General features: G+C 48.5%; 1 protein-coding gene across 1 annotated transcript; it reads left to right on the top strand.

The window, feature by feature from the left end:
• Positions 1-10,789: 10,789 nt before the first annotated feature.
• Positions 10,790-12,607, top strand: LOC150054947 (ras-related protein Rap-2c-like). Its single transcript, XM_090345436.1, has one exon. The coding sequence runs from the start codon at positions 11,211-11,213 to the stop codon at positions 11,817-11,819; it is 609 nt and encodes a 202-aa protein (XP_090201562.1). The 5' UTR covers positions 10,790-11,210; the 3' UTR covers positions 11,820-12,607.
• Positions 12,608-12,921: the final 314 nt, after the last annotated feature.

Here is a 12,921-nt window from a genome sequence, read left to right as displayed (position 1 = left end):
GCTGGGATGTAGCTCAGTGGCAAAGTGCTTGCCTAGCTTGTGCAACATCCTGGGTTCAATCCCCAATACCAAAAAAGACAAAAAAAAAAAAAAGATGCAAATCTCCTAAGTAAATAGGGTCAGGATTACAAGCATGAGTCACCAGTGCCCAGCTAGCTACTTTTTTTTTTTTTTACTGTCCTTACTGTTACAGGTAGAAAATGGAAGATGTGGGATGTTCAGTTATTTCTAATAAAAGTGGAATATGGGAAAGCTGGTCTGTAGACTACATTGATTCCTTCTGGAAAGTAATATAATTCTTTGGCAATGTGGAGGGAAAGTGGAAGAATGATGTGGCCATGACAGTTTATTTACTGCATTGTCTTAGGCAATTCTGTTTATCTTCCATTTTCTTCAACCAATACATAGTGTTGAAATAATTCCCAGGATGATGAAATTGCAAAATATTTAAAGATATTGGAAAAACAAACTCGTTAGGAGTTTGTGAGTGTGGGGGGGTCATAAGGCTTGAACTTGGCCTGGGCGTTGTCTCTGAGCTCTGTGCTCTGCAGCTCAAGGCTACTGCCCTACCCCTGGGCCTGGGTACTGTCCCTGAACTCTTCAGCTCAAGGCTACCACCCTACCCTTGAGCCAAGCCCTACTTCCCGTTTTCTTGAGGTTAATTGGCACTAAGAGTCTCAGGTCCTTTTGCGCCTGGGCTGGCTTTGAACCTTGATCCTCAGATCTCAGCCTTCTGAGCAGCTAGCGTTATCACCTCCATCTTTCTTTAAGATTCTTTTTTTTTTTTTTAATGGTTACTCAAGTAGTTTATTATCCAAATATCTTTAACATAAAAAATGGAACTATGATAAGAAATAGTCAAGCCAGTGCAATAAAGGGCAAATTTGGGGGCCAAAAGGAAAATTCTTCATCCCTTAAAGCATATATTTGCTGACTTACATTTTTTTATATTTTGATTGTAATTAATAAAAGGGTTACATGATATTTGCCAGATAGAAGGTGCATTAATTCACATATATTGATACCCTTTCACATGTCTTGGTCCCCATTACCCTCCCCTCCACCCCCCTCTTTAAGATTGTGTATCTTACATTTATAAATTGCAAGAAAAAATTGTTTTGTTTTTTACACCAGTCCTGGGCTTGAACTCAGGACATGAACACTGTCCTTGGACTTTCTCAAGGCTAGAGCTCTACCACTTGGGCCACAGCACCACTTCTGGCTTTTTTCTGCATATGTGGTACCGAGGAATCAAACACAGGTCTTCACGAATGCTAGGCAAGCACTCTACCACTAGGCCAAACTCCCACCCCAATTTTTGTTCTTTTTAAAAACCAATAAGCATATTGCTACTTTGTGCCTATGTTGGGACTTGAATTTAGAGCTAGGGATTGTCCCTTAGTTTTTTTTTTTCTTTCCTCAAGGATGATTTCACTCATCAATTGAGCCATATTTCTAGCGTTATTTTTTTGCTGGTTAATTGGAGATAAATGTCTCTCAAAATTTTCTGTCTGGGTTTTGTATTGGAACTCTCAGATCTCAGCTTCCTGAGTAGCTAGTATTTCAGACATGAGCCACTTGAGCCCAGCTTCTATACTTGACTTCTTAAATTATTTTATTTTATTTTTATTTTTTTGCCAGTCCTGGGCTTGAGCTCAGGGCTTGAGCATTGTCCTTAGATTTTCTCAAGGCTAGCAGTCTACTACTTGAGCCACAGTACCACTTCCAGCTTTTTTCTTTTTTTTTGGCCAGGCCTGGGCTTGAGCTCAGGGCCTGAGCATTGTCCTTGGACTTTCTCAAGGCTAGAGCTCTACCACTTGAGCCTCAGCACCACTTCCAGCTTTTTTCTATGTATGTGGTACCAAGGAATCGAACCCGGGTCTTCGTGCATGCTAGGCAAGCACTCTGCCACTAGGCCAAGCTCCTGGCCCCTTAAATTATTTTTATTTATTTAATTTATTATTTATTTATTTTTTGGCCAGTCCTGGGGCTTGAACTCAGGGCCAGAGCACTGTCCTTGGGCTTTCCTCAAGGCTAGAGTTCTACCACGTGAGCCATTGCACCACTTCAGCTTTTTCTATGTATTTAGTACCAAGGAATCAAACCTGGGTCTTCATGCATACTAGCAATCACTGTACTACTAGGTCAAACTCCCAGCCCTTTTATTTTATTTTTTATCATCAGGGCAATGTATAGAGGGGTTACAATTACATTCACCAGATAGGAGGTGCATTACTTTTCACACATTGATACCCCTTCTCATTTTCTTTTTAAGGTAGGTCATGGGGCTTGAACTCTGAGCTTGGGCAGTGTCCCTGAGCTCTTCAGCTCAAGTGCTGTACCACTTGAGCCAAGCACCACGTCGAGTTTGCTGGTGGTCAGTTTGAGATAAGAGTCTCAAGGACTTTAGTGCCCGCACTGTCTTTGAACCATGGTCCTCAGATCTCAGCCTCCTCTGTCTCCTCAGCTGCTTGAGAAACAGATCAGAAACATTGTGCTCCAGGCCGGCCCAGGCCCTGTTCATGAGGCTCTCATCTCAACAGCTGGTGTGGTGGTGCCTGCTTAGCATCCCAAGGACTGCTGGGAAGTGTAAGCAGGAGAATGGTCCCAGCCCGCTCAGAAAAGAATGAAGTCTCTCTCAGACATAAGCTTAGCAACTCTAGGCATTCACAGACTAAAGGAGGATACCCTTAGGAGAGGAACACAAAGGTAAGACTTCTCTGAATACTTAAAATGCTATTTACTGAAAAAAATGGAGATGTGTTTGTTGTTGCTATTGTTGGTAGTTGTGGTATTTGGTTTTGTTCTTTTTTTTTTTTTAAGAGGGGAAGGAGGGAATGCAAAAAGAAAGGCAAGGTGAGCAAATGATGACCTATGTACCTTGTAGGCAGGGATGGGAGGGAGAAACTGGAGGAGAGCAAAAAGAAGGGCTGACATTGTCAAAAAAATGTGTCCATTGTCTGACTTATGAAATGATAATCCATCAGTATAACACCTTAATAATAAAAATTAAATTATCTAAAAAAATAACCAGAGCAAAAAAGAATAGGATGTGACAATAGAAAGCCTATTAAGCCCTGGAGCCCTGAGTTCAAACCCCAGTACTGCCAAGAAACAAGAATATACTGAGGGCTACAGGTGAAACAGAATATCCAGTTAAATTTGAATTTCAGATAAAAATAATTTTTGTGGAAGTATATCCAAGTATTGTGTGATAGGTACACATGCTGAAATAAAGTATCCCTTATTTATGTGAAGTTCACATGTAACAAGTGTCCCTCATTTGTACTGCAAAATCTGAGAACCTTTAGTAGAACGGAACAGGACACTTGGTGCTGGAGAGGAAATACAATGGGGCCCTTGTTAAATGCATTTCTTGCTGTAGGTTTGAGCAGATAATGAGTGGTCACTGACCTGGGTAGCTGGCAGTTGAGTATGAGATGCCACTCAAAGTAGCTAAGTCTGGTATAATCATTGTCATTCCAGCTCCTGACTCAGAACCTGCATTCTTTTACTTGTTGTTTTCTTTTAAATTTGTGTACTTATATTTTGTCAGTCCCGAGGTTTGAACTCTGGGCCTGGGCGTTGTCCCTGAGCTCTTCAGCTCAAGGCTACCGCCCTACCCTTTGAGCCATAGCGCCACTTCTGGTTTTCTGGTGATTTATTGGAGACAGGACTCTCATGGACGTTAGTGCGGGGCTGGCTTTCAGCCTCCTAGATCTCAGCCTCCGGAGTAGCGAGGATGGCAGGCATGAGCTGCTGTGGCCAGCTTCATTGTAATTGTTTTAAATGCTGGTCTCGAGTCTTTCTTTTGGCCAATCCTGGGCACTGGCCTTGGACACTTTTTGCTCAAGGATAGCACTCTGCCACTTGAGCCACAGTGCCACTGCTGGCTTTTTCTGTGTATGTGGTACTGACGAATTGAACCCAGGACTTCATGTATGCTGGGCAAGCACTCTACCACTAGGCTTTCCTCCCACACCTGATCCTGAGACCTGTGCTGAGGGCCTTGCTGTCACTGAGCTTTTTGCTCAAGGTTAGTGCTCTACCACTTGAGCCAAGGTCAGTTCAGGCTTTTTGGTGGCTAAGAGTCTCATGGACTTTCCTGCTCAGCTGCCTCTAACCTTGATCCTCAGATCTCAGCCCCCTGAGGAGGCAGAGCTGCAGGTGTGAGATACCAGTTTCTGGTCTCATTGTCCTATATCATAGAAATTGTCCCCTCTTGCTGGCACTGGTGGCTCACGCCTGTAATACTTTTCAGGAAGCTGATATCTGAGGACTGCAGTTTCAAGTCAGCCCAGTCTGATTCATATCCCCAATTACCTAGGAGAAAGACCTTGAATGATGGGTCTGGAAAAAGTGGCTTAGTGGTAGAGTGTTGCCTGACATTCATGAAGCCCTGGGTTTGACTCCTCAGTACCACATACACAGAAGAAGGTGGAAGTGGCACTGTGGCTCAAGTGATATAGTGCTAGCTTTGAGCAAAAGAAGCTCAGGGACACTGCCCAGATCCTTAGTTCAAGCCCAGGAGACACACACACACACACACACACACACACACACACACACACACACACACGCACAACTATTCTTTGTTGATGTTTCTTTTCTTTTTTGTCAGTCCTTCACTTGAGCTCAGGGCCTGGGCCCTGTCCTGGGACTTCCTCAAGGCTAGAGCTCTACCACTTGAACCTCAGCACCACTTCTGGCTTTTTTTCTATGTATGTGGTACCAGGGAATGGAACCCCGGCCTTTGTGCATGCTAGGCAAGCACTCTACCACTAGGCCAAACTTCGGCCCCTTTGTTGATTTTCACCCGTTTTCTAGGCCAAAGACCTCAGTTCTGTAGGATTCACCTGGCCAAAGTCATTATTGACAGCCAAAATTACTGTGGGTTGACAATAAACCAAATTCTGACACTTCCATCCCTGGCCACTAGGTGGCGAGCTATCGCTGTGATCTCTGCCCCTGGGTTACTTAATCATTGCTGCTAATGGAAAAGCTGCTGACATTTCTTTCTTTTTTTTTTTTTTTTTTTGCCAGTCCTGGGCTTGAGCTCAGGGCCTGAGCACTGTCCTTGGACTTTCTCAAGGCTAGAGCTCTACCACTTGAGCCTCAGCACCACTTCTGGCTTTTTTCTACGTATGTGGTACCGAGGAATCGAACCCGGGTCTTCATGAATGCTAGTCAAGCACTTTAACCACTAGGCCAAACTCCCAGCCCCCTGCTGACATTTTTTTCTTTCTTTTTTTTTTTTTTTTTAGTTGCCAGTCCTGGACACTGTAGTTCGACACCTTGTGCTCAGGGCTAGAGCTGGGCCACTTGAGCCACAGTGCCACTTCCTGCTTTTTCTGTGTATGTGGTACCAAGGAATCAAACCCAGGGCTTAGTGCCTTGCTAGGCAAGCACTCTACTGCTAGGCCACCCGTTCCCGGCCCAAGCTACTGACTTGTATGTTGATTTTCCTTCCTAGCACATTGCCAAAAATGTTTATCAGCTCCAAGAGTTAGAGTTTTGAGGTGGAAGCTTTAGGGTCTTGAACTTCCATTTTCCCTATTTGGACTCTTTTTTTGGGGGGGGGGGGTCATGAAGCTTGAACTCTAACCTGGGCGCTGTCCCTGAGCTCTTCAGCTCAAGGCTACGGCCCTACCCTTGAGCCAAACCCTACTTCCCATTTTCTAGAGGTTAATTGGAGATAAGAGTCTCAAGTCCTTTTGCACCTGGGCTGGCTTTGAACCTTGATCCTCAGATCTCAGCCTCCTGAGTAGCTAGGATTACAGGTGTGAGCAGCACACCTGGCTCTAGTTGTACTCTCTTAATTTCTTTCTCTTACCTTACTTGCTCTGGGTAGGAATTTCTTTATTGAATAATGTAGAGGGAGTGGACATCATCTTCTCCTTCCTTATTTTAGAAGGAAATTATTTTGGTTTTACCACATGTGATACGATATTAGCTATGGGGTAGCCATATTTCACTTTTAGTATGTTAAGTTATATTCCTCTATTCTTGTTTTTTTTTTCAGAATTACTATCATAAAACCATGTTGAATCTTGTCAAAGGCTTTTTTGTTAGTGGTGGTTGTGGTGCTTGAACTCTGGTCCTGGTTTGAACCAGGGTGTTATACCTGAGCTCTTTAGCTCTAGGTTAGCACTCTGCCATTTTGAGCCATAACACCACTTCCTGTTTTCTGGTGGTTAACTGGAGATAAGAGTCTCATGGACTTTTCAATCCCAGGCTGGCTTTGATCCCTATCCTCAGATCTCAGCCTCTTGAGTAGCTAGGAATACAGGCATGAGCTACCAGTGCTCAACCTAATTTTATTTTATTTTATTTTTTGGTGGATCATGGGACTTGAATTCTGGCCCTGGGTGCTGTCTCTGAGCTCTTCAGCTCAAGGCTACTGTCCTATCCCTGTAGCATCAGAGCCACTTGCATGCATTTTATAGTGTTTAATTAGAGGTAAGACTCTCAAGTTCTTTAATGCCTGAGCTGGCTTTGAACCGCAATCTTCAGATCTCAGCCTCCTGAGTAGCTAGGATTAGAGTTGTGAGCCACAGCACCTGGCTTTAATTTTAATTTTTAATTGAAATGAATTTTAATTTTAGTGTTTAATTTTTAGTTTTTATTTTAGTGTTAGATTCTTTCCTGCTTATATATTCATCTGGTGGGCTTGTTCTCTCCTCAGTTTTCATGTTCGTGTGACTTCCCTTTCTGTACACTAGACTCCTTTGAGTATCTTCTGTAGTTCTGGTGTAGTAGAGACAAATTGCTCCACTTCCAGCTTTCGGGTGGTTAACTGAAAAAGTCTCATAGGCTTTCCTGGCTGGGCTGGCTCCAGTGCCTTTGATTCTCAGATTCAGCATCCTAAGTAGCTGTAATTATAGATGTGAGCCAGTGGCTTCTGATGGCTTCTCTGTGAGTAGCCTCAGCATGCAGTTGGCAAAACCAGGATAAATCCAGTGCTTGACTCAAAAAGACAGGCATGTATCCAGTCACGTACCAGGCCCAGTACGTGGGGCTAAGAGGCAAAATGCAATCCTCTGTGCTATGCAGAATTGCACAATGGATCACAAGACTTACCTTTAAAGAAAAAAAAAATGGAGCTGGGGCAGATGCTCAAAATTCTTCATCACTGACATCATCTTCAGAAAGATGGGGATCTACTTTAAAAAATAGAAATATTTTATGCATTATATATCAATATATGTGTACACACACACACGTGCACATACATGCATAAGCTCCAGGACTGACAGAATGAAGAGTGTCTGCTTGTGAGGCCGTGCGTGGTGGGAGGCGGTGCCTCTCAGAAGCCTGGTGACTGGAGCAGCAGCTTCATGCTGGAGGCTGGGCTTGGCCACCCCTACCCCTACTCCTCTGTTCTGCCAGTGGCTTTTTCTTTATGCAGCTTGTGCTTTTTTTTTTTTTTCAACAAACTCCCACTTGAGCAAATGCAAAAAAATTATGTTTAAACTCATGTTTTCCAGGCAACCTTACATCACCATTGTAGGTTGGGGGAATCTGCCTGTGGTCTCTGTGCTAGTCTATGAGCTAACTATATAAACGTATTATATATAAATATATGTACATGTATGTATGGGTATACATATGTATGTTACGTATGCTACGTCTCCGCCTTCACAGAAGCTACTATGTAGCAAGGATGACATGAACACCATATCGTTCCAGATAGTGAGAAGAGGTCACAGAAAAAGGAGAGCAGGGCAGAGCAGTAAATGCTGGATTGCAGGCTGATATGATGGTTTCCTGGACCTGATACAGACGAAATACCATCCAACTGGACGTCATTCTGTGTTCAGCAGTCCCAGGGCTTGAACTCGGTGCCTTGAGCTTGCATGGCCCTCGTTTGAGACCAGGCTACCAGACCTATTTTGCTTTGTTTCATTTTTGCAGATAGAGTCTTGTGTTTTTGCCTGGAGTCAGTTACCGCCTGCAGTCTTCCTGTGTAGCTGGGGACACAGGCTCATGCGGCTACACCAGCTTGTTGGTTGACATTGGGTCTCACTGGCTTTCTGCATGTGCCAACCTTGAACTCTGCTCCTCCTGACCCCTGGCTTCTGAGTGGCTGGGGGGTCCAGTCACCTCCAGCTGTGGTCCTGGAGGAAGAGCTGCCGCAGTCTCTCTCCCGGGTGCTGGTGGGCTGCAGTCATCTCTAGAGTGCCTTGATCTCCACTTCCATCAGCGCGTGATACCGTCACACGTCTGTGTCCAAAATGGATGCAGATATGTTCATGTCTGATTAGGTATCATCATATATTTTAAATATGCACAAGTACAAATGGATCCAAAAGTATTTCATTTTTGTGCTGGTTCTGGGACTGGACCTCAGGGCCTAAACACTGTCCCTGAGTTCTTTTGCTCAAGGATAGCACTTTACCACTTGATCTATAGTCCCACTTCTGGCTTTTAATTGGAGATGAGTCTCACAGATTTTCCTGTCTCGACTGGCTTTGAACCGTGATCCTCAAATCCCAGCTTCCTGGGCAGCCAGCATCACAGATACGCGTTTTGGTGCTGGAAACTTTTCATAAGGAGGCTACTTAGGTTGGAATATTGGCCTTCCCTACTCCAGTATAACTTTTATTAACTAATTATATCTGTAATGAATCTGTATGCAAATTGTGTAGATTCTGTGTCCAGTGGGAGGACTGCGGGCCAGGAATTCAGCATAGGAATTCTAGGGGAGCACACTAGTACCTAGTCCTTCCTGTGACACGGGCCAGAGCCCTGAATGCAAGAGGGAGGGAGTCATGCAGGATGCCCGAGGGAATGCAGGACCCCGGGAGGAAGGAGCAGGAAGTGTGACGATCTAGATGGACAGTGAGAAGGCGAGCGTGGGAGCTGGGCAGGAGATGAGGGGAGGACCAGAATGGCTTCTCGCTGTGAATCACAGCGGACAAGTCCTCATTCACGACATTAAATAGAAATGGTGTGAACTTAAGGTGAAAATCAGCAGAAGCTTGCACAAGCCTCTAATGCCAGCTAGTGGAGGCTGAAGATGGAGAGTTTGAGGCTGCCCAGGGAAAATTAGCAAGCGCTTGTTTCAACAAAAGCAAAATGGCTAGGCAAGTAACGCAAGTGGTAGAGCACCTTGCTTAACACGCATAGGGCTCTGGAGTTCAGTCCCCAGTAATAGGTGCACGTGTGTGCGCGCGCGCGCGCACACACACACACACACACACACACACACACACACACACACACACACACACACACACACACACACACACCAAACGCTCCTCATATAAATCCCAAGACATACATTGACTAGAATATCTTCATCTGAGCAGGAGTAGTTGGGGGAAGGGAGTTCATCCAATTAATGGTGCTGCACACAGGCAATTCTATTAGTCAGCCTGCAAGGCTGCTTGCTTTTGTTTTTCTGGTCTAGTTAAAACAAGATGACATAGTCTCCCCTCTCCCAATGATGAGATCATCTCATCTTCAAACTGGGTCAATGGTCCTGTATACAATGGGTCCATCCTTGGGCCCTGCCCGTGGTCTGGGAAAGCATCTTTTCTTTCTTTTGTGTGTATGTGTGTGTGTTATGGGGCTTGAACTCTAGGCATGAGTGTTATTCCTGACCCCATTATTCTTTTTTTTTTGGGGGGGGGTCATGGGGCTTGAACTCGGCTTGGGTGCTGTTCCTGAGCTCTTCAGCTCAAGGCTACTGGCCTACTCTTGAGCCCCACTTCCCATTTTCTCCTAGAAAATTGAGATATTAGAGATAAGAGTCTCAGGTTCTTTTGTGCCTGGGCTGGCTTTGAACATTGATCCTCAGATCTCAGCCTCCTGAGTAGCTAGGATTACAGGCGTGAGCCACCGTGCCTGGCTTTGACCCTATTATTATTTTTAAATCTTGTTTCCATATGCTTTTTAAAAAATAATTTATTAACATTGATTTTTACATCATATTTCAAATGTCATGCTTCACAAACAAGTATATATCTCCAGTACCATGTCCGTAACCTTGGTTACCCAAATATTGAGTCATTTCTCTTGAACTGTTTGAATCTAATATCCACATATTAAGGATACCATACGCCTTTTGTTCCTTTGGTCTTGACTTATCTCATTCAACATGACTTGATCCTATTATTCTTTTTGTTTTTTGCTAGTCCTGGGGCTTGAACTCAGGGCCTGAGCACTGTCCTTGGACTTTCTCAAGGTTAGAGCTCTACCACTTGAGCCTCAGCACCACTTCTGGCTTTTTTTTCTATGTAGGTGGTACCGAGGAATTGAACCTGGGTCTTTGTGCATGCTAGGCAAGCACTCTACCAGTAGGCCACACTCCCGGCCCCATCCTATTATTCTTAACCCTATCCTGTTGGCTTTCCTAGACAGATCATACAATCTGAAATAGTACTTTATCCTTTTACTTCTTCATATCACTTTTCTTTCCCTATACTATTGACCCAAACCTTTTAAGTTTTACATTAAATAATTACAATTGAAAGTGGGCATCTTCATCCAGTTCCTGATATCAAAGGACTGTGTCTAAAGTTTCTCCTTCAGAGGCTGTCTGTGAGGAATTGTTGAACTCTAGATTAAGTGTGAATTTCTCCAGGGAATGCACAGGGTTTTCCGATGTTGCTGCTTTACAGTGTGAGCAGGTCTCAGGAAGCCCTCAGGCCGCCCCTGGGCCTCGGCTGCTGTCTGCCGGGCTTAGGGGACCGCATGGGGAGGGGCTGGGCAGGACACAGCCGGGGCCAAGGCTTGCCTAAGCCGGGAGGCCCAGCCCGGGGCCGGGGCGGCGCGGTGGGAGCCCAGGGGGGCCTTGGTGGAGGAGGCTGAGCGGCCGCCCTGGGGACGGCGGGGAGGGCGCGGGGGGCGGGCGGACCCCGGACCCCGCCGGGCCGCGCCCCGAGCCGCCACGTCTGCCGCTGGAATGCCGCAGCCATCCCGGCATTTCCTGGGCTGGCCGGGAAGGGATCGGGTTACCTCCGGGGAAGCGGGCCGGGCCGGCTGAGGGGCCCCGCTCGGCGGAGGGCAGAGGCGGCGGGGGAGGAGCGCGGGCTGCAGGCGGAAGGACGGGGCCTGCGTGTCCGTGTCCGCGTCGGGGACCCCGGGGACGGTCCGGGCGGAGTGGGAGTGCCTGGCCGGCCGGCCCGCCCCCCGCCCCCCGCCCGCCCGCGGCCGCCTCCGCCGCGCGCCATTCCCCGCGCCGCCCGTCCCCGTGCGCCCCGGCCATGGAGGAGGGCCTGGTGATCCGCCCCGCCAAGGGCTACCGGGTGGTGCTGCTCGGCAGCGTGGCGGTGGGCAAGACGGCGCTGGCCACGCAGTTCGCGTGCGGCTCCTTCCCGGAGACGTGCGAGCCGTCGGTGGAGGACCTGTTCAGCAAGGTGATCGAGGTGAACTCGGCGCCCGCGCTGCTGGAGATCGTGGACACCGTGGGCGCCGAGCACCTGGTGACGCTCAAGGACCTGTACATCCGCAACAGCGACGGCTTCGTGGTGCTCTACAGCGTGGGCAGCGCCGCCTCCTTCGAGGCGCTGCGGCCGCTGCGCCGGCGCATGGGGCAGCTGCGGGGCGCGCGCGCCGTGCCGCTCGTGCTGGTGGGCACCAAGGCCGACCTGGGCGCCGAGCGCCAGGTGCCCACGGCGCGCGGCCGGGCGCTGGCCCGCGAGTGGCGCTGCCCGTTCCTGGAGGTCACGGCCAAGAGCAAGCTGATGGTGGACCGCGTGTTCACGCAGGTGGTGCGCGAGATGGAGGCCCTGGCCCCGCGCGCGGCGCCGCCCCCGCCGCGCCGCCCGGCCCCCGCCCGGCACGCGTGGCTGCCCGAGCGGTACATCGGCTAGAGCCGGGGACCCGGCCGCGCTCCCCGGCCCCGCCGCCCCCGCCGTCCCCCCGCCCTCCCGCGCCGCCGCGTGCGCCTCCCTCCGCCGCCACCTTGTTTGCTTCCCTGGAGAAAGTTCCGCCCCGCCCGGGCCGCGGCCTCGGCTCCTCGGTGGGAGTTGGTGACTGGACTGACGTTTGGTTTTTAAAGAAATTCAGCGCGGCCCGGCTCGACGCTGACTCGTGGAGCGCGCGGCGGGGGATCCCGAACCTGGCGTGCCGCTGGGCGCGGGCGCAGCGCGAGGAGCCGCTGCAGGGGGCCCTGAAGACGGAGGTGCCGCCGTGGCCGGGAAATCCGGGGTGGGAATAAAGTTAACTTTCGAAGCGGACGACTTTAACCTGTGTGTCTCCAGTCGATTGCACGTGGCTGCTCCCCGCGCTTCCTTCCACTGGGTGCTTTGCAGAAAACAACGAGGTGGTGTCCGGAGGACGCGCGGCCTCCTGGGCTATGTTCACCGGGTGCCCGGGGGTGGGTGGTGCTTTTCACCAAACGAAGATGTTTTGCCCGAACACCTTCGTGGCTGAAGGGTGCCCTGGGACGGAAGCTGACACAGAGATGGAGGAATCTCTCCGTAAGTCTCACAAAAACAACCAGAGATTTTCCTCTCCTTAGTCACACGAATAGTGTCGGGTGGAGTTAAAGTGAGTCTGCAAAGGAGACAGTTGTGCATGTTTGTAGGAGCTAACAGTGTCACCTCCCAGATGCAGTGTTTTTATACGCTGAAGAGAAAAATTATTTAAGCAACCTTCAAAAAAAAACCCCGCAAATTCTCAGAACTGTGATCTGAAGTCATTTTGAAGAAAAATGGTTTGTGGCGGCTGTGTCTGTTCATTTGTGTTTGTGTGGTGTGTGATCGTGTAGAAGGATGGCTTTTTCTCCCCTTTCAGGACTGCAGGTCTGCCCTGGGGTGGGCTGGTGGGGCCTGCCCTGCCTGGCTTCAGTCCTCCTCCTCTGAGGATAGCTTGTGTCTGGAGTCTCACTCTGGAAGCCCTGACCCTGGAGACCTTTCCTCCCCCAGATTTGTGGCAGAGCCCTCAATTTTCTTCCCTAAGGAGAGTATGGAG

Source organism: Megascapheus bottae, chromosome 14, assembly GCF_031878675.1.
Source record: "Megascapheus bottae isolate mThoBot1 chromosome 14, mThoBot2.hap1, whole genome shotgun sequence".
Lineage (NCBI taxonomy): Eukaryota > Metazoa > Chordata > Mammalia > Rodentia > Geomyidae > Megascapheus > Megascapheus bottae.
The sequence above is the reverse complement of the archived record's forward strand: the minus strand, read 5'-3'. Positions and strand labels throughout refer to the sequence as shown.